This window comes from Tyto alba, unplaced genomic scaffold, assembly GCF_018691265.1.
Source record: "Tyto alba isolate M040663 unplaced genomic scaffold, T.alba_DEE_v4.0 Super-Scaffold_40, whole genome shotgun sequence".
NCBI classification, from domain to species: Eukaryota; Metazoa; Chordata; class Aves; order Strigiformes; family Tytonidae; genus Tyto; species Tyto alba.
The window spans coordinates 10873167-10900707 of record NW_024881316.1 but is presented as its reverse complement, the minus strand read 5'-3'; the positions used below and the strand labels follow the sequence as shown (position 1 = coordinate 10900707).

The 27541-nt window shown below is 39.2% G+C and overlaps 1 protein-coding gene across 2 annotated transcripts in view; it reads right to left on the bottom strand.

The window, feature by feature from the left end:
* RNGTT (RNA guanylyltransferase and 5'-phosphatase) overlaps nt 1–27541 on the bottom strand; it is a 195955-nt gene that overhangs the window by 3594 nt on the left and 164820 nt on the right. For both annotated transcript variants that reach the window (XM_032989939.2, XM_032989936.2), the window contains one exon: nt 2128–2251. In XM_032989939.2, the coding sequence (XP_032845830.2) occupies nt 2128–2251 (124 nt within the window). The remainder of the gene's footprint in view (nt 1–2127; nt 2252–27541) is intronic.

The following is a 27541-nucleotide window of genomic DNA, read 5'->3' as shown; positions in this document are numbered from 1 at the left end:
ACTCCTCTAATTAATCCTCCTGAGAGACCTAGGGAGGATGGAAAAAATAAAAGGCAAGAAATCAAGTAGGAATCCTACGACTATCTTGGAAGAAAGTATAAAATGATAAGAGGATAATTTATAGCAGGTAAGGACTGGCCACAGTATGGATGCAATTTCCATGCAAAACAAACTACTGAACCCCTAGAGTACTAGACAACATTGAGACTCCTTAAAATGTTCTTGCAATATAGCTTTGCTACAAATAACAATGACTCTTAAAAACACTTTATTTCCTGCAGAATTCCAGAACCATTCAAAGCATTACTTTACAATTAATAAACCACCTTCCTAGCATTATTTTTTTATTCTCTCATTTATTTTTGGTGAAAAGGTGCTTTAAAAGTTGTACTGTATGTGACTTTAGGAGTTGGAAAGCATTATGATTATCAGTAGTTTAGGAATAGAATTTGAGCCACAAGGCAGCTGGTATAACTCTATATCAATTTTTGAGGGATGTCCTATTTTAACTCAAAAAGCCCTTCTCTTTTCAATTTGAAAGGTATCAAGGTCCAAAAGCAAGATGGAGACAGGTACTTATTTTGTTGCTATTTCAACCATGGGGAAAAATAAATAGTATTTTTCATCAAAAGAAAGCAATTAGAAGAGAAAGGATTTAGAGAATGGTACAATGGAAGTCTCAAATGAAAAAATACAACTTACAGAGATTTTGAAAAATGGCCAAAAGTGAAAATTTAAAGCCAAAAAGAAAACTTTCTGTTCTGAAAACTCCCATGGAAAATTTTAAATATTTCTTACAAAACAGTTCTTCCTGTAGCACTTACTTTTCTTTTAATTTTTATTTTTATGAAGTTCATTATGTTTTGGTGTAAAAAAAAAAGGTCAGGAATAACATAACTGCTCTACAAATGGAAAAAATGGGAAGAGAAAAAGGGCAGCTACATATGCGCTTAAGAACGAAGGAAAGAAGTATATGCTACTCCTCAAAGAAGAGAAAACTCCAAGGAAAATTAACTATTGAAACAATAATGTGAAACAGAGATGAGAAATATAGGTCATGGTGACAAAGAGATGCCGTTGTACTTGTATGACTTTTGTGGCCCATTCCTCTTTCCTGACAGGACTGTTCAGGCAAGTATTTCAGCTACATCCTGTGCTGGCTCCCTAAGGTGGCAACAGATTTATTATCTCCTGGCAAAATGACCATGTTTTCATTATTCAAGAAAATCTACTCACTGCTCAGGCAGGAATAAAACTAGAATAGTTCAGAGAAAATCCTACATCATCTATGCATGTTCCAGTAAATAGCATGGTCTTAAATACGATTAAACTTCATTTTGGCACTTAACAAAAGTCAGTATCAGCATGACTGTTGTTACTCAGTCTTACATACTTCTATTCAAACTCTTATACTTCACTTGAAAATAAACAACATCATTTAATTTACAATACTTGGCAAAATGTTTTTTGGTAGAAGAACATAAGTCCCACAATTCTGCAGGGATATACCCCCACCTTTCATTTGTTTGCCTCTTCATTGTTTGTATGACTACTGTAGAAACTTAAGATGACATTTTCCCATATTAATTTTCCGGCCCATCTGCCAAATAACGATTTTGGTGTTTTGAATAGAGGTGAAATTATAATGGATTTTTTTGTACAACAAATTCGACTCACAGTGTGCCAGTTTGCATGACATCCCACAAGCCAACACAACACAAGGAACTGATGTTAGTTAGTTAACTGCTGTTGCAATGTTATCATAAATAAAAACTTTCTTGGGTCTCTGTTAAAAGGCATGATCTGCCATTTAAAGTCTATTTGAGCAAGTGTTTGCAGTTCTACAAAGACTTAAGCACTTGCTTCTGCATTATCTGTTAAATACTGCATCAGAGTATTTGTTTAACTGACTTAATCAAATAACCCTAAAGCCAAAGGGTTCATGCTATATAAAAACTAAACATGACATAAGCATTTGCAAGATGAGGTATTATTATAGAAAGTTAGAGAAACTAGGACTCAAACTAGAAATGAGAACACAGAGTGCCTTTTTTCCTTAAATTAAACAGAATTAAAAAAAATAAAATTTGAACCTGAAAAACTTTTAAAGCAAATTATTCTACTCACCCATGGCAGTGCTGTAGGCATTTGGAAAGCTTTTGTCTATTCTCTGTCTCATGAAGACCCAGCTGTTGTTCTCAAACTTGCACTCTATAATTTTATTGTCATACTGTTTTAGTTCTTTTGTCACCTGTTTAAAAACAATTGTTTGGGATAAATACATTTTAATTCACATTTTTTTCTTTCTTTTAGGGATAAATAAAAGAAGATCAAAAGCTGTCTTGCATTTTTCAGCAACATGCCTCCAACCTACACAGAAAAACTGCACAGACTACATCTCCATTATACATATGCTCAGCCGCTCAACATTTTAAAAATACTTTTCAAATCTACTGTCAATATACAGCAATTATATTATGCTAAAACATCAGCAGCTCTAACGGAGGGGGAAAAAAGTCACTTCTGGCCCAAATGCAAATAGGTTTCCATGGGAATAAACTGCTTCCAGTGTAAGTGCTACTGCCAGTCTAAGTTCACAAAATATATCAGCCATGTTTCATCAATCTGCTTTGTTGAAGGTCTCAAAGCCAAATGTCAGATTTCAATACCAGAAAGAGCTTATGGAAAATCACTCCACTCTTTACATTACTGAGGATTTTTATTTTATTTTGTTTCTTCATTTGTCTGTAAAAATTGAGATTGTAACTCCAAAATAATGCAGGATTTCAAATCACATATGTTCCAAATCTCCTTCAGGCCTCTCTTTATTGATTCATAGATTTGTCAACAGCCAATATCCTGAGCTATTTGTCTTTCTATTTGGCAATGCTGTGTGGTTTGAAAATGTAGTTTATATGCATTGGACTTCCTAGTTGTTTTGGCTACTTCATCCTATGCATCCTAATCTACGATACAATGCAAAATTTTCAAGTAACCATGGTAACCTGAGAACCTTATCTAACGCTTTAACAATTTTACCCATATACTTCACTTTGTTCCAAAGGGCCTCTTCAGAAGTATAAAGCTGTATTTAACTGCTGACTGTGTTTAGTTTACTATAGTTTACCAGTGAAAAGCTGTACAAGATAATGTAATGCTTTGGATTCAAGATCTTATGCATAAGCGCTCTCATAAAAAGGGACTGGTTATTGCAGTTCATTAGCATAATTTTTCACCTCTGTTGTCTACTTGCTCCTGAGCGGTGACATGGGAATTTACTACTGTCAGAGGGATGCAGATTTGAAAAAGGCCATAACTGTCTCCAGACAGCTTAATAGCACATACAGTGGAAAAGCCCGTGGACCTTTCTTCCATTAATTTCCAGAAAAAGGCAATTAATTCAAGAAAAGGTCCTGAGCATGGACCGAGTCCTCCTATACTGCATGGTACGGGATTTATCCTTAATTTTATAAGCAGAATCCTAGCATTCCTCTTGGTATTTACCCTGGATACTTGTGTTCATTCTTGGATAGGGAGTCCTGGGATTTTACTTGTCAAGTGAACATGGCACTGTAAGACAATTTTGTTAAACACGCTTACAACCGAGGCCTGTCCTGCTGCAGGACTGACAGAGTAACAGTCAGTTTTCCATGTCACACACTATTCCCTCATCCATTTCGTTACCTGCAAAGAGCTTTTTTCCTAAAATCATTTAATCCTTAACTGAAGTTTACATCTGCTGATGATCACTTGCATGAAATCAACCCATCGCCCAGATTAGCGATCTTTTCCCTTGCAGCATGTTCTGCACAGCACATCACTTCTTTCCACCCGTACTGAAAAGCTATATACAGTCCAGATGCTTGACTGACACACATTTGTGGACGTATTTATGTTCCATCAGGTATATGCAGAAAACACAATATCCTTTTCTAGTGCACTATGGATACATAAACCCAGGAAGGAACTCTTGGCTGTGCAGTGCCTTGGGAAGGTATATTACTTTGAAAACAGCTGCCTAGTGGAAGCGGAGGCAGCAGGGGGTATGACCATGTGTCTGATTTTCTGCCAAAGCAGGGAAATGTTAGAAGGATCACCTGCTAGAGAGAGAAATGTATAAAAACATAGGCAATGACTTCAACTAACCAATCAACTCAGAAGGCTTTCTCATGGTTTATCTTCTAGTGTTCACATGCTCAGAATAGCAATAAACTAGAAGGCAGCTTTAACTGACTGTGGCAATTAAGCAGCATTATTAACTATCTAGATACTTATTTGGACATTCTTTAGCAATCTGGAAGATAGATCTTTCCACAAAATATGAACACCTGCCAAAGCACTGACTTAAATGAATCTTCCCATTAGAAAACTGGTGATCATAGTCTTTAACAATGTAGTAATTACTTCAGAAAGGAACAAAGACAGCACCAACTCTTCCCTATACTTTAAGTGACCTCAGCCTTGTAAATGTACTTACTGTAATATTAATGAACATTTTAGGAACTTCTGGGCATTTGATCAAGACTACAAGTACTGTGAGCAAAACACGCTTTTCAGCATTAAAAATATTATTCTACTATTGCATCTTAGTAGACTTCTAAATGAATACTGTTTATGCACAGGACTGAACAAGCCCATAGCAATCCTTGTATCCATAATTCACACCTTACATCTACCTATCATTTCATGCTATTTTTCTGGTATTTCAGCTCCAAAGCAGGACAGGGAAAAAACAGCTTGAATTTTCTTCCCTTTGGGAATTCATTCTCAGGTGCTCAGAGCTGTGTCTTCTTGATTCTCCCTTTGCAGCATGGGGTTCATGCCTCCTTCTCCCCCTTAAGCACTACAGACCATGGGAGTATCTGAATAATGCACCATCATTTCTCTTTGTGAGAGGTACTTCTTTCAGTTTATGTTTTACAGAAATGGGAGAAGTGTAACAGGAATGATGGCAGTTCTCAGCCAAAATCCTTATCCTGTCCTGGGTTTGAGTGAGTGGTGGGGTTTTGGTAGCAGAGGAGGGGGCTACAGTGATGTTCCCTGTGAGCAGCTTCTCGAAGCTCCCCCAGCTCCAAGTCAGACCCGCCTCTGGCCAGGGCTGAGACAATTAGTGACGGTGGCTGCGCCTTGGTGGGAACGTATTTCAGAAGGGGAACTGGGAGGAGGAGTTGGAGTTGTGAGGAGGAGTTGCAACTTCTATGTGAACACCAAGGTCAGTGGAGGAATGGAGGAGGAAAGGGGGAGAGGTGCACCGGTGCAGACCCCCCCTGTATCCTGTGGTGAGACAGCAGGGCCATCCCCCAGCCATGGAGGCCTGCGGCGGGGCAGATGCTGACCTGAGGCCTACGGAGGAGCCCAGAGAGGAGCCGGTGGCTGTGCCTGAAGAAGATTGGGACTCTGTGGGAAGAAGCAGCCCCTGCTGTTGTAGTTTGGCGCTGGGAGGGTTGCAACACATGGGGGTGATCCATGCTGAAGCAGCACTGCAAACGCTGCAACCCGTAGGACTGTCTCCTGTGAGAAGGGAACCACGAGGGAGCAGGGGAAGAATGTGAGGAGCTCCCCCCACCCTGAGGAGGAAGAAGTAGCAGGACTGGTGGTAAGTCCCCATCCCCTGTCCCCTGCACTGCCGTGGGGGAGAAGGTAGAGAAATCAGGAGCAAGGAGACCGGGAAGAAGGGAGAAGTGGGGAGAAGGTGTTTCTAAAATGTGGTAATGCTTCTCTGTCTGAATCAAATTTATCTTCTTTCTTCCCCTAACGAGTCTGTCTTTTGCCCATGACCATAATGTGTGAGTCATCCCTCCCTGTCCTTACCTTGATTCCCGAGCCTTTTGCTTTATTTTCTCCTTCCCAACACCAGGGTGGAGGGTGGAGTGAGCGGCTGCATGGTGCTCAGTTGCCCTCTGAGCTCAAACCACTGAGCTTTCTGCTTTATTTTCTTCTTCTCAGTGCTGGGAGGGAAGGGGGGGAGTAAGCAGCTGTGTGGTGGTCAGTTGCCCTCTGAACTCAAACCATGACACCTCAGCAGCAGCAAAATCTTTTGTACAGTGCCAATGCTTCTGCCACACTGTTGATGAAACACCTTGAACCAGCATTCAGCAATTTCAAGACAGAAATTCCCACTACACTAAGGACTCCATGGAGCCTCCCTTAATTACATATTTATTCCCTAGCCTATTTTCAAACATGGGGCTGTCAGAAGTGGAGTGCATCAAAAAAGTATCTCTGGTCTGGGACACAACTGTGTCCTACAAAAGGGTTAACACCAACCTGTACACTGCTTTCCTTTCTAGAGGAAGGAAATTGTTCCTCAGCAGAAACACCCACTGTTCCTGACTGCATTCAGCCTAGTTATCAGGAACCAGTCTACGTGCCTAACAGAAATCACTTCCCAAAAGTATAGATGAGCTTCCTCTTGGAAGCTGATTCACTACATTACTGCTAGATTGCAAGATGCGATAGGGAAAAAGTGGCTAAGAGCTGCATCCCCATTTCAGCAATAACTCAGTAGTATCAAATCAGACAGGATGTAATACAAGGCCATTGTCTAAGAATGTTAGATTACATGAAGATGACAGCTATCTTCCTCTCCCTGCTGAGAAAGGCTTCCTAGTGCCATCATCATCTGAGATATTCACTAGGAAAAACTTCAGTGCGTTAAGTTTATTCCCTTTTCTAAGAATGATGACAGTTAAGGTTTATGAAATGTCCCATTTTCCAGTCTCCTTCCATCCCCTGTGTTCTGAAAGAAATTCAATATACATTAAAAAAAGTGAAATATCTAACCCATGCCAAATTATCTTGCCTGGCAGAATAATGGATCCATTTGAGATGAATCACAACAGCATGTTTATATGCAGCCATATTTTATGTTAATTTACAGCAAAATGTAAAGAAACAATATATCCATCTGAAAAAGTGAAGAAACCATTTACACTGAATATAGTTAGCTCTAGTACCATGATCATGCCTGCAATATCTCTGCTGACTATCAGTGGCCAAGGCTTTTCTGTGTATCTCCACAGTGCACTTGATCATCAGACTGGTCCACCGTGCCACCTGTTGAGTCATTCTTTCATTTAATTGAAGCATACATATTTTTTGTGAAGACTTCACTCAAACATTAGGCTCATCACCCTTAATCCCGAAGGAGAATGAAATTCCTGGGCAAGCTGCTACTTTACGTAAGAGGTTTCAACAATGAAAATTTAGATTTTAAGGTAATTAAGTTAATATTTCAGAAAGCATGTCTACAATGGACAAGCTTAATCTTTACAAATGTATCTACCTTCCCCATATTCAAGTTCTTTAGAAAGAAAAAAGGAGGTAAGGTTTTAGATAAATGGAGACTTGACTGAAAGAAGCCCTGTTTCCATATGCATATTTTTTCAGAGCAACTGAAATTATTTTAGCTCAGTAAATAATCCCCCTTTAAAAAAGTGATGTTTGTAAACAAAATCTTAATGCCTTCTATTTCAAATCCTTTCTCTCTTTAAATGCCTTTTTGTTGCACTTTCCCCTCTATTACCAAACATTTATAGAAAGAAAATAATTCTTCAATTCACCTTTTTCTACTGCTTATTCCACATCCCTAGTCATAAGCCTATTTCTATGATCCCAGAAGAAATGATAGTAATAGTAATGCAGAAGATGTTAACTTCCATGAGAGAACAAATAAGCAAAAGCAGCAGTCGAAATCTTATGAAATTAAAAAGATCTTTACTTCTAAACACAGAATTAGAAAAAGGAACCACAACACACAGGCAAGAGAGATTTTAAATGTAATGGCTTTCTGTTTTCTAAGAAGAATCTGCCTTTTCTTTTTACAGCTGGCATGTGCAATGTAGGCATTCCTTTTTGATACATTCAAGTATCAAAAGCCCTTTATCAAAAACCCCTCATGAAGTTCAACAAGGCCAAGTGCACGGTCCTGCACATGGGTCAGGGCAATCCCAAGCACAAATACAGGCTAGGCCATAAGTGCACTTTTCTGGCTCACAGTCAGTTTTCCATCCACCAATACCCCCAGGTCCTCCACAGGGCTGCTCTCAAAAAAAGCCAACTGTATCCTGGGCTGTATCAGAAGTGCGACCAACAGGTCGAGGGAGGGGATTCTCCCCCTCTACTCTGCTCTTGTGAGACCCTACCTGCAGTGCTGGGTCCAGCTCTGGGGCCTCCAACATAAGAAGGACATGGACCTGCTCAAGTGAGTCCAGAGGAAGCCACAAAGATGATCAGGGGGCTGGAGCACCTCCCTTAGGAAGACAGGCTGAGAGAGTTGGGGTTGTTCAGCCTGGAGAAGGCTCCAGGGACCTTATAGTGGCCTGCCAGTACCTAAAGGGGGCTACAGGAAAGATGGGGAGGGACTCTTTATCAGGGAGGGTAGTGATAAGACAAGGGGTAATGGCTTTAAAGTGAAAGAGGGTAGATCTAGATTAGATCTAAGGCAGAAATCCTTCCCTGTGCGGGGGGTGAGGCGCTGGCCCAGGGTGCCCAGAGCAGCTGTGGCTGCCCCCTCCCTGGAAGGGTTCAAGGCCAGGTTGGACGGGGCTGGGAGCAACCTGGTCTGGTGGGAGGTGTCCCTGCCCGTGGCAGGGGGGTTGGAACCAAATGATCTTCAAGGTCCCTTCCAACCCAAACCATTCTACGCTTGTAAGCACACAGTTTGTATTTGTTTTTTAAACACAAGATCCAGTGCCTGGAGTGGAGAAAAGTTTAGAGCTGTCACATCAGGCCTGGAAAGTAATTCTTCCTCCCTCTGATATCATAACTAACTGTTCTCTGTCAGGATCCATTCCCACATCCAAAGCAAACAAACAAGTCAAAGCCCAAAATAAATGATCAGGTGTGCATTCATGAGGGAGAAATCTTTTGGTTGTTTCCCAGTCTCCTACTGCAGGAGAACTGGATCCCACAACTTCCTTAGTCAGCCATCCTGCAAAAATTAAACCATATTTTTCTAAGAACTGTCCAAAAAATATGACATTTTTGAACTCCTGGTACTGAGGGTATTGGGATATATTCAGCCACAAATGACAGTTTAGGAAACTAAACACTATAGCAAAATAGCATATCGCAAATCCCGATTTCTTCATTACTCTCAAATGCTGTGACTGTCCAGAACTGCAAGGTACTATAGACTTTATTTCTAAACTTCTTAAGCAATATGGAATGTCCTAGATGACAGAGAGAATTAACTTGCCCACTGGTACTCTGACTCCATAGCAGTAAGGGCATCATCTGAAGACCAGTGAAAAGCAGTGACAACAGACAGGGAACAAAAAGAACAATTACATGGGAATTTGAGGAAAAGAAGAGGGGTCAAGACTTCCTGAAGAAATAGGATAGAGACAGAACAAATAAAAAAGCAGCAGTAACCAAATAAACAGCTTCTGAAAATATAAGTCAAACTCAAAATGAGATCTTCTCAAAGACTGAAAACTTAAAGGTGACAAGTAAACTCCAAGGACCTTCATGTCACACCAGGACAACTGAGAGGCAATGATGTGTGAGAAACAGGGCTCCCATTTATTTTGAGAATACACCTAAACAAAGCTTCAAAGTGCCTGATTTTAGTGCACTCCCAGCTTTCCAGAGGAATGTGCGTATGGGCAAGGACTATACTGGGAAAACACTTACACACGCTTACAGGTGAGGACATGAACATAAGAAATCCTAATGATTTGACTAAGAACACCCTAGAGAGTCAGTAGCCATGTAGTTATTAGAGTCCCCAACATTTATAGGCCACGGTGCAGCCCTTAATACAGATCCCAAGTTCTTCCTTCAGTGCTTCTTCCTAATTCTCAGACAGCTTGTTCAGGTGCTTTTGAAGAACTTATTTCTCCATATCTCATGTTTACCACAGTAAAACTTCTCAAAGAACTATAAAAATTTACGAGGGGTTATTAAATGCCTGTTCATACCACTAGTGTATACAGGAAAACAAATATGAATACTGTCAATAGGCAAAAATTAATCAGTTAAGTAATCTGCTTCACATTTTTGTTCAAGACAAAACAGATTTTGTAATGTAGCTTAATATCCATCTCTTAATACGATTCAAGAGACTATTTTATCAAAAACATAGATTTGTAAAAAGTAAAATAAGAGCACTGATAACCAATTCTGTTGCTAAATTAAACATACTGATTGTGTTTCCTTTTAAGTAATATATTACCCAACAAATGGTTATCAGCTTGGGTAAACACAATGCAGTTGATGTGTTTATTTAACATTAAAGAAGCCTTCTAAGTGTAACAAAGCCGTTTCTTGTGTACACAGGAAATGGAAATGCTCCAATTTTGAGATCTCATTCCTGGAAAGCAACATTAAGAAATATAAAAATTTTAACATTTATGTTCATGCCAAATTAAACCACAATGTTAACACCAAGAGCTGGAAAAGCATGGAAAAAGCCAAAAAGAAAAATCACATTTCAAAATCACAAGACTGAAGCTATTTTAAATTGTGGAAATTTTTTTTGGTTTTGACTTCCAGTATATAGCACTCAGGGTTCATGATTTATTCAGTCTTATTAACATATAATATTTTTTCAGAGAATCTCTCATTCTTACATATAGTAATTTCAAACATGGATACTGTTTTCTGATACACAGAATGGGTTGGAGTCTTGGGGTTTTCCTGACAACTGACTGATGGAAACATCAGAAATAAAAAGCCTTCCTCTTATCAGCGATATTAGAAGTTTAATGACTTTCAGTGCCAGCTGGGAATAGATTTCTTAATGTATCCTGGAAGATCTCCTGTCCACCTGACCTTGCAACACCACTTAAACTATCTGTAAGAAACCGATGTTTTTCTGAGCTTTGTTTGGGAATCTCAGAGGAACACTGGTATGTACAACAAAGCAGACAACTGGTAACTGCTAAGACCATGATGTGAAAATATATTTGTGTTTACACAAATGCTTTTCTTGGTGATGCCACACTCTTCAAGGTATTCTTGTTCTATACTTTTCATTTTACTCAATGGGGAAAACCTGTCAGCCACACCAAACAAACAAACTCTTTGAACAATTTTGGGCATTATAACTCAGACACCTACAGTACTCAATGAACAGCTGACCTTCCTGATAGACTTTGCCATCTCCATCTAACTCCTGAGGGAACTTTAAAGCTTTTCAGAAACCTACTCTCTTTTAATCAGCATCAGGAATGGGAAGAAGAGATCTGAGGTTCATACACATCTTGAACAGGTAAGTTAAACTAATAAATGCTCGTCCTCCTAGACTGATATCCCTTCTCCAGTCACTTTAATCATCACAGGTCTATGGATTCAAGAAAAAAGATCTCACTGTGTATCTTCTGTAAAAACTGAGAAGTAGAAAAATTATGTGCAGAGGACTCCTGAACCTGGCATACCACCACTGTGATGAGTTATTGAATAAAGTCGTATTAAAAAAAAAAGCTCATATAATCAGACTCACATTCACAAGCCCTGGTCCTCATAGGGACTTCAACCACCCTGATACCTGCTGGGGGAACAACACAGCAGGGCATAAGCAATCCAGGAGGTTCCTGGAATGCACTGATGATGACTTCCTTCTCCAAGCGACAGTGAAGCCAACAAGAAGAGGTGCCATGCTAGAGCTTGTTCTCACCAAAAAGGAGGGGCTGGTGGGGAACGTGAAGCTCAAGGGCAGCATTGGCTTTAGTGACCATGAAATGGTGGAGTTCAAGATCCTGAGAGCAGCAAGGACAGCGCACAACAACCTCACTACTGTGGACTTTAGGAGAGAAGACTTTGACTCTCCAGGGATCTGCTTGGTAGAGTGCCATGGGATAAAGCCCTGGAAGGAAGAGGGGCCCAAGAAAGATGGTTAATATTCAAGGACCATCACCTCCAAGCTCAGGAGCAATGCATCCTGACAAAGAGGAAGTCAGGCAAAAACACCAGGAGACCTGCATGGATGAACAAGGATCTCCTGGACAAACTTAAACACAAAAAGGAAGCCTACACAGAGGGTGAAAACAAGGACAGATAGACTGGGAGGAATACAGAGAAATTGTCTGTGCAGCCAAGGATCATCTTAGGAAGGCCAAAGGCCTGATAGAATTAAATCTCACCAGGGACATTGAAGGCAGCAAGAAAATCTTCTATAGGTACATCAGGGAAAAAAAGAATAGGGAAAATGTGGGCCCTCCTCAGAAGGAAATGGGAGACCTGGTTACCTGGGACGGGGAGAAGGCTGAGGTACTCAATTACATTTTTGCCTTAGTCTTCACTGACAAGAGCTCCAGGCACACCACCCAAGTCACAGAAGGCAAAGGCATGGACTGTGAGAATGAAGAACCACCCGCTGTAGGAGATAGGGTTCAAGCCCATGTAAGGAAGCTGAAGGTGCATAGGTCCGTAGGACCTGATGAGATGCATCCACAGGTTGTGAGGGAACTGGCAGATGAAGTGGCTAAGCTGCTATTTATCATATTTGAGAAGTCGTGGCAAATCTGGTGAAGTTCCCACTGACTGGAATAGGGGAAATGTAACCCTACTTTTTAAAAAGGGAAAAAAGTAAGACACAGGGAAATACAGGCCAATCAGTCTCATATCTGTGCCTGGCAAGACCATGGAGTGGGTCCACCTGGAAACTATGCTAGGGCACATAGAAAATAGGGAGATGATTGGTGACAGCCAACATGGCTTCACTAAGGGCAAATTGTGCCTGACAAATTTGGTGGCCTTCTATGGCGGGGTTACAGTGTTGGTGGGCAAGAAAAGAGCAACTGCTGTTATCTACCTGGACTTGTGCAAAGCATCTGACACTGTCCCGCACAACATCCTTCTCTCTAAATTGGAGAAACATGGATTTGACAGAGGGACCATATGGTGGATAAGGAATTGGCTGGATGGTCGCACTCAAAGAGTTGCAGTCAATGGCTTGATGTCCAAGTGGAGAGCAGTGACAAGCTGTTCCTCAGGGGTCGATGTTGGGATCAGTGCTGTTTATCATCTTTGTTGGTGACAAGGACAGTGGGATTGAGTGCACCTTCCGCAAGTTTGCTGATGACATCAAGCTGTGTGGTGCAGTTGACATGCTGTAGGGAACTGATATCATCTCGAGGGACCTTGAGATGAGCCCGTGCAAACTTCATGAAGTTCAACAAGGCCAAGTGCAAGGCCCTCCACCTGGGCTGGGGCAATCCCAAGCACAAATACAGGCTGGGCCATGAGTGGATTGAGAGCAGCCCTGTGGAGAAGGACTTGGGGGTATTGGTAGATGGAAAACTGACTATGAGCCAGCAATGTGCACTCACAGCCTAGAAAGCCAACTGTACCCTGGGCTGCATCAAGAGAAATGTGACCAGCAGGTCGAGGGAGGGGATTCTCCCCGTCTACTCTGCTCTTGTGAGACCCCACCTGCAGTGCTGGGTCCAGCTCCGGGGCCCCCAACACAAGAAAGACATGGACCTGCTCGAGAAGGTCCAGAGGAGGGCAGTGAATATGATTGAGGACTGGAGCACCTCCCTTATGAAGACAAGATTAGAGAGTTGGGGTTGTTCAGCCTGGAGAAGAGAAGGCTCTGGGGAGACCTTATAGCAGCCTGCCAGTACCTAAAGGGGGCCACAGGAAAGATGGGAGGGTAGTCTTTATCAAGGAGTGTAGCAATAGAAGGAGGGATAATGTTTTAAACTGAAACAGGGTAGATTTAGATTAGATATAAAGAATAAATTATTTATTGTGAGGATGGTGGGGCACTGGAACAGGTTGCCCAGAGCAGCTGTGGCTGCCCCCTCCCTGGAAGGGTTCAAGGCCAGGCTGGACGGGGCTGGGAGCACCCTGGGCTGGGGGAAGGGGGCCCTGCCTGTGGCAGGGGGGTGGAACTAGATGATCTTTAAGGCCCCTTCCAACCCAAGCCGTTCTGAGGTTCTACAGTTCTTCTATGATAATTCTGACCCTCAGCATGTGCTGATGAAATAAGAAGAAACTCCAGGGGATGGGGAAACTGCAGTAAACACCCAGGCAGTAAGAGAGCACTAACAGAGCTTTCAAAGCAAGCGTCAGTGTGAACTTGCTGTAGAGAGGATGCGTATTTGGTGCAAAGAGACCTTTTACCTTCTCTACAGAGCATGAATTTGTAGGAAGAGGTAAGAACAATGTTTCACTGCAAGCACCTGGGGCAACTCTGCAGAGGCCAAAGAAATCTACCTTTGATTTGGCACACCAAGAATAATTGTGCAACTAATAATCCTTGGGGTCAGTACTGAAATTTGAGGGTGTTTGTCAAAGTACTAAAGAAAAACAGGCAGATGCAAGCAAAGTAATGAAGTGCCACAGAAAACCACAGAACTGTTCAGCAGGTTATGTGAAAAAAATAAGCAAAGAAATCCTTTCAGTGAAGGATAAGGAATCCACTGGAGGTTTCTGAAAAAAGCCATCCCCCACCAGGAAGGTAAGCAGCTGTACAGGTGGGGAAGATGGAGCAAGGATATAAGATGCAAGTTGAAAGAAAAAGCCAAAATCATAACATAGAAATGATTCCGGGAGGAAACAATTCACCCACATCCTGATATAATTTGAGGACTGTATTTCTATTTGACAGGAGCTAGCTTGTGAAAGCCAGTCTTAACCCTCATTTGTGTTTTATTCATTCAGACTGCTTTTGCAAGAGGAAGTCAGCCCCAAACCGAGAACACTGCATGCTAAGACACAAAGATCCAGGAGACAGGAGTTACGCACCAATAGTAAAGAACATACTTTGAAAATACCACTTAGCTCATTCGTAAATTATGAATTTCAGAAGGCTTATTATTCTCTGTTTGCAAATGGGGAAACAGAGAGAAATGGTTTGTGGTCACACAACAGGGAAAGCATTTTCCCCCCATTAGGTTCTCTAAACCCGATCTTAATTACCCCTCAGGTACTTACACTCATGCTACCAAGAAATCTCGTGATACAGGGCAGCTGAGATCTCTTTAATAATTTATCAGTAGAAACCCAAACAAATCTTCTGGAGACAAAGCAATACTATCACTATTTTACAACCTTTAGCAATGCTATTTCTATACCTCAAAATAAATGAAACTTAACCTAGATGACTGTGTTGGAACAGGATTTAGAGCTTTTCTGACATTTTCTGCCTTTCACATGTTGGACTTCACCTCTATAATGATGGCTCTCTTGACAAATGTTTGTGTTTATCACACCTATATTTTACAGTGTACTTTCTCATGTGACTGTTTTTCATCTTTTCTACACACCCAAGCTATTGCTATTGTATGAGTTGAAATTAACCTTATTTTATCTGTACTTCTTACACCATATATGGGGTTCTGTCACTTGTCACACCACCAGGGCTGGGCTACCAGGAGCTTCCCAGCAGCCTTTCTATGTCATCTGAGGAAAAAACTACTTTTATGAGTCAGATAGAATCTGATCACTATTTATGCGGGCCCTGGCTCTACAAACTCTTATCCTTGTAAGTTATATACCTCTGAGCAGCTTTGTAAGATCAATTAGCCTGCACTAGTGTTATCAGGATTGGTCCATAAACTTAATTCCAGTCATTGCTTATCTGGCTTCTGAAATGTTCTTAGAAACCTTGGTTTTATACTCTTTCAGAAAAGTGTCAAATGATACCAGAATAAACCAAAAGAAATTTAAACCAGAATCCAAAGGAGCAAGTAATTGCAAGAGAGTCTTTTAAATCTACTTCTACTTGTAACAACACGCAGCTTTCAAATTACAGCCATTATGAATCATATTCTTTTCTTCCATTTAGATCCCAAACAGCCAGTTGTATATGCTTGAAGTTTTTTCCCCCATAAATCAAAGTTCACCACTGAGAACAACTGTGTTAACACTACAAGGAAATTTGCTTTATTAAATTGAGCTTCAAAAGCATGAATTGAACGTACATTTGTGATCGCAAGTAATGCCTCTTCTTATATCCATTCAAAATGTTTACTTTATTACAGCTTATTATAAATGTACTGTCTAAAATGCAGCAGCATGACTGTTCAATTTCCAGGCCATAATTTTATGATAATCATATGTAATATATTCATATGTCTACTCCACTGCCTAACAAAGCCCAAACTGGTTTGTTAACAGCTCTGCTTTCCCCATGGTTCAAATTTCTTTGCCTCAGAACGTTACTGAATAACAACATTAAGAAAGATATAATCAAAATTTTACTTCATATTCTTCACTATAGTAGGCAAACAAAGAAATACCTAACATTGGAAGTTGAATTTGGCATGCTGGCTGTATCAAATACTGCTATCTAAGTGATATGTAAATTATTAAACATGCTATGCAAGCATTATTAGAAAGGTGGGGGGTAGGGAGAAAGATTATAAATTTATAAATGTTTGCAACATCTAGAAATCCTATTAATACTTGAAAATGTTGAGATTGTACAGACAAGACTGTGTGCATAAACTAAGATCAGAACTAAGCAAACTTGCTTTTAATCTCCTATATTTAACACGTGGTTTAGTTTTTGCCTGGGACATATTTACAAAAAGTAGTAAATTTGTTTTTATTCATCTATTTCAGAGGCAATTCCTAGTCACTCATAAATCTGATACTAGAACATACAGAGGCTTACAGGACTTATAGGAAATAAAAATTCAGACAACCTCCACCCACTTGACTAGACTGAATGATCTGTCATCAACCCAGTCTCCGACAAACCAAAGGGTCGACCCAGAGAGGAGAGCTCAGTCTTGCTCACTGTAGCTTTTATATGGTCTGTGTAATAGTATTTTTAAAAGAACACCAGATCTTGAAATCACACAAATCTCTTACAGCAGCATAACATTTTATTTTTTAAAGAAAATTTTCAGGTTTTGTATTTGTATTATATAAGAAAGCAAGAACTTTGAATTTTCAAATACAGGATGACAAAAACCAGTCAAACTACAATGATTTTTAAAGCCTCACCATTTTGAGGGGCCATTCCTACACCAGACTGCTGAGATTGAAGTTCACAACCCTGCCGCCTCAACCTTCATTTTTGTAGCAAATGACAGAGGATGAGTTTCAGGTGACTGCTAGAACCACTTAAGTGAGGGAGATGATGAAACTCTGACATAGTTTAAAACACAAAGCCAAGAGCCAAACAACAACCACCACCAAAAAAAATAAATCTATTCAGTAGTGCTATAAAATCCAAGTAATAAAGCAAAGATGTGTTGGGAAAAAAGCTGCAAAAGCCATGGTAGGGATTTTTCATTGGATTTTTCATCCTTCTACGGTTTCAATTAGAAGGAAAATAATCTTTTTTCCCCATTACTGATAATACATCACAACAAAAAGATTAATGGCTGTTGACTTAACGCAGACTTTCAAACATTAGCTTTGATCAAAGCAACTGCTGTAGTGAATGTCAACTGCCCTAATTCACTTCTCAGCTGCCTTTATAGCATTGAGCTGGCTTGAACTCCCTCCCTTTTTTGAAGTTTGTCTTAAACTTCAAAGTATAACTGGCTTTGAGACTTAAATCATGGAAAGCTTTTTTTCCTCCTTCTTCAAAAGCAATTAAAGACGTTCAGTATAATCTGACATATAATCTAAAACCTAAGCATGCAGGTCTTCTTGATCATTGTGGGGTTACAGAACGGAAGGGGCTAGACAGGGAAGTTAATCGAGGCTCAGACACTGCAAATGATTTTATGGAACCTGCTAGTTGATGAGGTCACTACTCTAAAAGAAAGGTAAGAAAGGGCTAATCTATCAATGACACAAATTTGTTCATAAATGAAGCTAGAAAGGGGTTCTTAGTGCTTTACCTTTCATTGCAAGGCCCTTCCTCCTTTCCATTCCTTGTTATTAATGAATCTGCAGAGTTAGGAAGCCAGATTTCCCAGGACACCACTGTAATGGATGTGGTGTGGGGGGGATAGACTGCAAGTAATCACAAGGCAGAGGAATGGACAATATTCACAGACTTGGAAGAGTCACACTGGCTTCAGAGGATTTTATGGATTTTGTGAGATGTGGTCTGAGAAACCTATGAACTTCTTGGTCTGTTTCAGCAGTAGTGTTTCTAGACAAATCAATAAGCATTTTATCCGAGTTTCTGTTTTACTATCAACTCAACAGGGTTACAACTTCGAATGATGAGTGATGACAAGAGAAGATAATTAATGGTTTGATAGTTGGTCCGGCCAAAGCCCTGAAAGACAGGAAATCTGGGAAAGCCCACTCTACAGGAACACACTTTTCATGGCTTTACTCATACACTTTGCTATTGTATGGTTGATCAATAACAAAATAAGTGAGCATCAATATTTAGTCTCCATTCTCATTTCACAAAATGATTTCACCCAGTTAGCCTGCAAGAGCTAAGGCAAGCAAAGCCAAGAAAAGTCTCTTGAGTTCTCTAACCAGATGACCTCTTCAAAAAACCCCTCATCATAAAGCTGAGGCCTGCAAAGACCTCTACACGGGCTGATTCTTAAATTATCCAGAATTCAAAGCCTAATTTGAGCACTCTGTTCAAGTGCTACAGTTGTGTTTGAGCAGTCATCCTCCCACGCTGGAAGCCCAGGACTGAAACAGCATTAGTTCTCTAACAAATTCAGCTGAAAACATCTGTTTCACTTTTCACATGATGTAATAGCATTACAAGTAACATCATAAACCCATTCTAGAGCCAGCCAATGTCACTACCAATTGCAGCCAGAAAAAAATAAATTCTTAAAGGCTCTTCTCTAGAAGAAAGGCAGTGCTGGAAAGAAATAAGAAAGGATAAAGAAAAAACATGTAATGGCAATAGCGACTCTGTAAACTGTTGCCCAATAATCTCAAAGTGTATTTTTATATGTTAACCCAACTTCATTAGTTTGCTTTATATAAAAGAGTTTTATATTTTTATATTTTACATAATTCTATAGTTGAAAAGCCCAAGGTAAAAGGGAGTTGACTTGTCAGGCAAGATTGCACACAGTGGGAAAGCTACGAACTGAAACGGAAAGCCTTGGTTTGTAGTTTCCTGCTGTAACTACTAGCACTAATTACTAATTACAGATTTTTTCCTTAAAGTTCTGAATTAAATATTAACAAGCTAGTAATTAAGTAATCCAGGGTCTGTTTGCTTTAGTGTTAGCTTCAGTATTGTAAGTCCAAAACCTCTGACTCACTGATCTATAAACATCCTTCTAAATTATTCAGAGATGTCCTTTGTTTTCCTTCTATTGAAATTAAGTTACTCTGAAACCTTTTTCTATGCATTAATGGTATCTGAAGTGTAACATGTGGAAAGAGAATGAAATGATGTAGGAAAATACAGTCATTGTATCTTGCATTTAAAAGAACAAAAACATTCTTGTCTCTAATTCAGCTTTTGCGTATTCATTTACATTGCTTCTGCAACAGACCAGCCTCTTCCCTACATCCCACACAGGTTTCTTCAGAGGTTGTGTTTGTATAAAAGAAATGCTACAACACTTAGTTCATCTGCTCCTGCAATGGTCAGCAATCAAGCGTGGCTAACCATGACCCACTAATGAAATGAAGCAGAAGCTGGGTTGCACTCGTCTGTATCACTATTAAATTGCAACTGGGTAGGTGAACATATGACACTAATTGGTCATTTTATTTCTTGTGTAGTGCAGCATTAATACAGAGGCAACGGGCGGCTCCCCAAGGCAGTGGGGACCATGGTTGATGTTAACCATCTCTGGAAGATTGCCGGAGTCTTAGCAGACTGAGCAGCTGGATCAAGAGGCTTTACAGCTCTATTTTGCTATAGCCTCATTCCCATCCACTTAAAGCACTGTCAGGGGCTTGGCTGACCCAGTGAAAGAAAGCCTGTGGATGACTTGTGCAGAGCTTAGGTGAGAGAACTGTCCTCCAGCAGAACCCAGGTCTTTGCTTCCTTTCTCTACCAGTGCTGACTCCCCTGCTTCACACACGGAAAACAGATACAAATCTCGCATCAATGCTGGTACAGAATCCAGCACAGCATCTCATGAACTTACCAACCGAGAACATAGTCAAATATTTTTTATTACAACACATTAAACCAAAATCAATAGATTCATTTACCAAAACAGATTTAGTACTTCAGCTAATCAAGGGAAAGTAACATTTTTCTGAAAAGAAGTGACATTTCATTACAGCATTTGGTTGTAAAGTTACTGGCAGAATTCTTCTGTATACCAATTAAACAGTAACTCACCGAAGTTAGTAACATAAAAAGCAATATTGCATACTTTTCTCCCCAGTAAATGAAAACATGTACGGTTCTCAGCAACACAAATAAAGTGTCTGCACAACAGACCTAACAATGCTGCCACATCTCTGATCTTTCCTTTTCAAATCTTTCTCCACTGTTTTTCCCAAAGATATAACATGCTATTTTCTCTACAATCAACCTTTTTTTCCTTCAGAGAGAAGAAGCAGAAGTGGCATTTTGAAAACTTCAATTTGCTGAAATATAATAGCACCACTGAGCTCCACTGTTCTTCACTTTTATTCTCACTTTATGCTAGAAAGATAAAACTGCAGTGGTTTTACTACTGTCAACCAAAAGGTAAATAAATAATGGTTTTGTTGACTATTATGTAACAAGATACTGCACCACTATTATTCAACTGAGCTTTAGTATATATTTCTTTCTCAAATGTGAAATTTTACAAATACTATAATCATTCTGGAATATTGTCAAGCAGAGGTATATGTGACCCTTGCAATGTAAATTGTGAAAGCCAATTTGAATGAAAAAAATAATTGAATTAAGTATTTCACTGTAAATCATACAGAGGGACAAATTAAGAACGCAAAAAGAAATAATCTTACTGATTTACTGTCTATGTACAGGTTCATTTCCCCTAGGATTACAGTTTTCTAGGGTTCAAAGGCCATCTTCAAACTGTACAGGTGCTATTTATCATTTCCTTGTGTAGAAGATAAGCATCCTTCTACTTTTATTAATATGAAATCTCATCTTTTTGCCTACAGGTCAGCCTTTCATGGGCACAGTCTACTTTAATTCCACCTTCCTCCTTATTTGCTAACCTTCTGTAAGAGCAACCAACTTTCTCATCAGAGGTCTAACAGAACCTAAACTTGAAGGACTTATCTGGTTTTACAGATTATATTTGAGGATAGAAACGGTGAAAAAAATGGATCTCTGAAAATCTATTAGCAGTAGCTAAAGTGACATTTAAGCCACAATGCCTGTCTGTGGGGAATAATATACTGGAAATGCTCACTTGCAGTTGAAACAGCTGTACAGTAAGAATTTGGTTTTACTCCAGCCTTAATCTCATAATTAGAAAACTCCAGAGAGACAAGCAAGATGAGTATTTGCACCATTACTTTAGGTACTTAAAATTTAGGAGCTAGTTTCAATATGTAATCCACTGAGAGAGCCTGGCACCTCTAGAAAGCAATTTAAAAGACCCACCAGGGCAATTGTCAGGTGCTTTTCTTAGAGGTTCCCAGATTCACCCTTGGATTCAACTGTTTTCCACTGTCTACACGGGGAGCCTGTGGGGTGTACAGTGGCTGAAATTAGTTTGTGTGACTAGCCTCCTTTATAGGTATTATAATTAGACAGGATATTATCCACAACCCCTTTTCCTTTGTAACCTGATAGACTGCATAATTATCTCGTTTGATATTTCTTCCACCTTCTGTGTTATTGTTTGCAGGCCTATTCTTTTTCATTTATCTAAATTTAATCTGCATTTGCCTTTTACTAGTCCTAAACCAGCACAGTACCTCTCAATATGACCATTTTTGCCATCAACTGTTTTTCTTCAATCTTATCAGTATCTGACATTTAAAATATTTCTTATTCACGATGTTCACTATGCATTTTATATACACTATATAGAAAGGTCTCAGAAACAATTTCCTAGTCACAAAGAATTTCCCTGTTATACCATCTCTCACCCTTTTCAACTTCAACATCTTGATTTATTCATGAGTAATTTATTTTAAAGACATTATCATCTGTATTTTGCAAAGGTACTACAAGTTCAACCTCATTTATCACATTCAACCTAATTTGTTCAATTTAAACTCAAAATAACTCACCTCTAAAAAGCTTGACAAATTTAGATATACTCTGTCTATAAACTGTTTGCAACAACAATTTGCCTTCTCTCTTCCTCTGATCTTGGCTGATGTTTTCATGATAGTTTAAGAAATGGTTAAAACAACACCTAAAAGACTCTTCCCAAATACCTTTCTATTGTCTCATTTGATTAGAATAAATTTCTAGTAGGGTCCAATTTTTATAATTTGATTTAGAAACTTTTTCCTGTATCTACTCTTTCTCTTTGACTATCATTGACTCTATTGCCTTTATTTCACTTGCCTACAGTACCCACAAAAGCCTCTACTGCAGAAAGGTCTAATGCAGAAAGAAAAGTCAAAGAACTGACTTCAAAAAGCAAAACAAATTATTAAAGAACAATTATAATAACAAATATGACATGAAAATAATAATTTCTGAAGGAAACAATAAGGACACACAAATTTAGGACACTGCTTTCTCTGAGAAGACAATTATCTACAACAAGTTTCCTAAATTACCTCAAAGTCTGAGAAGCTTGAGCACACTGCTATACCATTTGAGTATTGTGTTCTAGTCAAAAGAAAATGCAAATGCAATTGCATGTATGGTAACTAAGCATGGGGATGTCTACATCAATGGAAAAAGCAGTCCCTGCCGCCGCTCAGTCAAGCACAGGAGCTGGCCCCGTAAACAGCTGTTCTTATCAAGGTATTCTCAATTACTCAGAACAAATTATGCTCTCTATGTGCAGAGGCACACCCAAAACAGGTTTGACAATGCAGTTATAACACGAGAACAGCTGCAGCAACAAATTAAAATCATCATGGACAAATCATCCTCTTCTGCAAGATGATTTTTGTAAAACATAAGTAAGCAAAACAAAAGATGGTGCCAGCCCCAAATCACTCATGTACGGGAGCCAGAATACTCTCAAACACTGAAGCCTGGGAAAGAACAATGTGACAAAGAGGATGAGGACAATAGCAAAACACAAGTTGCACTACAGCATGAGAAATCTGGCAGTTTTACAATGACCTGATCAGTTATTCCACTGTGACAAGTATGAGGGCTCAATGCAATGCAGATGAGAAATATCTGCAATATCTATGCTCATTTATTGCTAAAACAAACCTCTCATTCCCGCTATCTTTCTCAGCAAATTTTAGTTGGTAGTGAGCAATAACTTTATGGTTCAGAGACACAGCTTAGCCCTTTTGTTTTGCTACCTCTTCAATATGGAATATAAACTATCTGCCTATTAATGTGATATTTTAATGAGACATAATCTGCATGTCTTAATGCTCACATTTATCATAGTATGTTTTCATACCACTGGGCATAGGAAAGCTACTGTAGGCACAAAATGCTTATTGCTTTGAAAATTCAGTTTTTTGTATGACTGTACTTCTCAGAATAGTATCTGTATGGGGTCAACAGTAAATATTTGGAAAACTATCAGGAAGGTAAGAAAGCAAATGAATTCAAGAAGAAGGAATGCTGAGACAAAATAATAAAATCATGAAAACTAAAGTCTGATAGCACATATATTAGCTACTGCTGGTTTCAAATCTCATTATTTATCAGATAAACAAAACAGGAAACTCCTAATCAATCATCCCTAATGAGATAAGAAAATGCTGGTTGGCTTATCGCATATGTATTATGACATAAGTACTCCAACCAAAAGAACTGAAGAAGAAAATATAAATGGTCTTAGGGATCAGTTTTGGAGGCTTTTCCTAAGAGTCGCTGTAGGTCAGTGTCACTGCTGGGACAGAGGCAGCAGACAAGACTGGAGGAGAAGGGAAGGTATGAGTGCTAGATAACATGACCGTATCTTCCCAGCATATATGGAAGTTTTGTCTCCCAGGACACAAGTGTCCTGTGTTGTATGCTGTTACACACTCATCTTCCCTTGCTAATACCCATTATGTACAACGGTTACACCCTATTCCATGCATGTACCGTCTCCTTGGCGTGTTTACATCCAACAGCTATCCACTGGCTCCTCTTATTCCAGCCTGTTACTCCTGAGCCTTGGTACTCATCTAGCCAGTGTTGCCACTTCCAATCCCTTTTCTTCTTTGCTATCCTTCTTTTAAAATTAGTTATATGGCTCAGAGTAAAGTATAAACCCCTGAAGTTTTAGAGACATTCCTGAGAACATCAGCTTCTTCTCAGTTCCAGTTACGCTCACAGATTTTTAGTTTGAGCCAAAGATGCTTTATTCTCAGCATAACCACACGCTCCATTAAAAAATCCATAGTCTTATTGTGTGAAAATAGCTACAGAATGACTTCAAAGGAAAAAACCCAAACCTTTCTTCTTCTAAATAAGCATTTTAGTGACGAAAACACAGCATGTTCTTTGAAAGAGGACCATAGGATCTGTGGAAGGTAATGCAATTCTACCTCTTAATGGAAAAAAAAAATGCAGCTTTTCATATTTTTGATACTATGAGAAAATCAGCCACTTACCAAGGCAAACATTTAACAAGAAAAAAATGAAATACTAAGAAAGGAAGTATTGAAAGCCTTGCATAAAGCAAGCTATGGTTGCAGCCATAGGAAAAGATAAGGAGGAAAAACTGACTGATATACTCTATCTTAATATTATGGACTGAAATTCAGCTCTATTCAATGAGTAACAGTGGAGACTCAGAAACATACAGCTGTACAATTTCCCAATAAACACAATAAATAATGCAGTTTTATATATCCTTAAGAATTCGTTGTATTTCACAGTAGTGATTGCTTATATTCTAGAATGTCACAGAACCTGAAAAATTCAGGTTAGAAGGGACTTTCAGCCATCATCCAATCCAACCTCCTGCTCTAGGCTGGCTTAACTTCAAGGATGAGTCAGGTTGCTCAGGGCCTTCTCCAGTTAAACTTTGAAAATCCCCACGGACAGAGATTTAACAGCCTTGCCAGGCAACCTGCTGCCTTGTCCAGCCAACCTCACCATGCAAATTTTTGCCTTACATCCAACTGGAATTTTCCCTCTTCTTCCCCGAGCATCTCTGGGAAGTGTCTGGCTCTCTTTTTTCTTCAATCTCATCTTAGGTGATGGAAGATTGCAATTAGTCCCCTCTCTTCCCTTCTTTTCTAAACAAACCCAGTTTCCTTAACCTCTCCTCACAGGCCACATGCTCTACCCTTTGTCATGACCCCCACAGGAACTGCCCCAGTGAGATGACTTCTCTTGCGCGGCCAGTTAAGGCTCCTGCTTGCTCTGTCCCCGATGTACAACCCTGCATTTGCTTCTCTTGAACTTCACGAGGTTCCTCTGTTAGCACTTGTTTTTCTAAGCTTTTTGAGAAATGAGGTATTATCATACTGGTTTTCTATTGCTAGAATGTATTTGTATTTCAAAACCCAGGAAATGGAAGGCTTAAAAAACCACAATCTGTTCATTTTTAAATGAACTCATTAAAAGCATTTGAAGATTTTTTTTTCTTAAAAAGTTAATACAGAAGTAAATAGAAAACTAAAAAAAAAAAAAAAAAAAACCAACACACCAATAAATTAAGATCTACAATCAATTAGCTATTATTTTAACCTTTCCAGAAAGCTTAATTTACCCTATGCTTAGCAAGAATGAACTTGGATTGATTTTCAAAAAAAAACTACTAGGAGCTGAAATAACAAAAGCTTCTCCCCCCAATCATAGTCCAAAACCAAGCACCAATTATTCTATCTTATTGGCAGCAACAACAGAAAACTGCAGAGGTAATCTTCCTAATTCTGTGTATTTCTATGGAACACCACATGCTTTACAAAGAACAAATTTTTTAACTGAATTCATAGGCATAATCATGACAAAAAGCAAAATGGGGACTATCTGATCCATCAGAACAGAGTGAATTTATAAATTATAGCTCATTAACATTTTGTTCTTAGGGGCAGCAATTCTGACAGCATACAAAATCACTGCTTCAGTTTTTGCATTGCTCATGTAGATCTTCTGGTTGTTATTCCTTTTCTGTTTACATCACCAGTTCCCAAGGCTAGATAATTTATTTTTTTTAAGTATTTTTTTTTTCCCCTCAATGTGTCTACAGAGAGTAAATATGCCCACTGTATGCTGGCATTTACTGTAATATAAACGCACACATAAAATATATTACTATTCATTTATACTATTGGAGTCTATCATTCCCAGGCAGTACCGAGGACTCTAATATTGCAGGAACTATGCAAACACACAGGCAGTCAGGACCCCTTGACCTTAAGAATTAGCAATTGTTTTTGAGAAAAGCTGCAAAGAATATCAAAATGTCTAGAAATTAAAAGGAGTCAAGGGATAAAGAATTAAACCATATACTAATTTTTCTTTCCTAATTAATTCTCAAAGTAATGATTCAAAAGTATCCTATTTTCCAAAATGAGCTACCTTTAACATGCATGTAACTTAAGAATGAGCAGTGGGTGATTTCTTGCTAGCATCTTGCAACATTTTGTAACACACAGTTTGTTCAGTAAGTTATCTCTAGTACCTCCCTCATTTTCTTTACAAGATACAAACTGTGTGGGTTGGGCAGTTTTTTACCTCTCAGAGTGTCTGTTACTGCTGTCACAAATTCAGAATTTTGAGTATCGCTTAGGATAACAAAGTCAAAGAAAGGCACCTTGAACTTGGGACAGAAGATTTCAAGATGTTTAACAACGCCAGGTTCCATCAGGTTCGCTTCAAGCCCTACGCTGACCTCCTGAAAACCCTCTCAACTGCTGAGAATTAACTTTATTTTTCATGTAAAACCATCCTGCACTCCTGAGGAAGGCAAACACAGCCCATAAGCCAGACCATGCAAGCACCCCGAAGATAAAAACTAAGACACTGAATTTGACGCAGTCTTTTATGTGAAACCAGTGCAGAAGTAAGGAATGAGTGTAAAAGGAGGACAGGTTCAGGCACCAGAAGGCTTTATCTCAGCATTGTATGACTTCCATTGAGAAGACTGTACATCGTCATCTTGTAACAATAAACATTAGGAACAAAGCTTAAATTTCCACTCTGAGAAATTTATTTTGAAAGATTACCTGGCAATCAGCCCCACTTCTTAAGTATCAGTGCTGAAACTGTTTCCATGTGTTGACTGTTGCATGACACACATATATACGTGGTTTCCACAAAAGGAAAACAGAATGAAAAAAGAGGAGAAGGATTTCCGTATGCAGCTTCACAGCAGCCCAATACTAGGAATTACTAGGAATTCCAACAATGTCCAGTGCAGCATCCACATCTAACAAAAGGATATGAAAATCCTGCTGTAATATCCCACAAAACCCTATAAAATGTTAGAGCCACCCGCAAGCTCTGTTTGGACACTCTTAACAAGAATAAATATATGTTACCAATGTTGATTACTTTATCCCAAAGACACAGCTTGAACTGCAGGAGAGGTATATTATTATACGACTTATCCCCTGTTTGTGTGTTTTAATTCAGAATGACTGTGTTTAATGAAACGTAAGGACTGAGATTATCTGAGTTTATCTTCTTCTTTCACAGTCATCAAATCATATAATTATCATATTCCTTCTC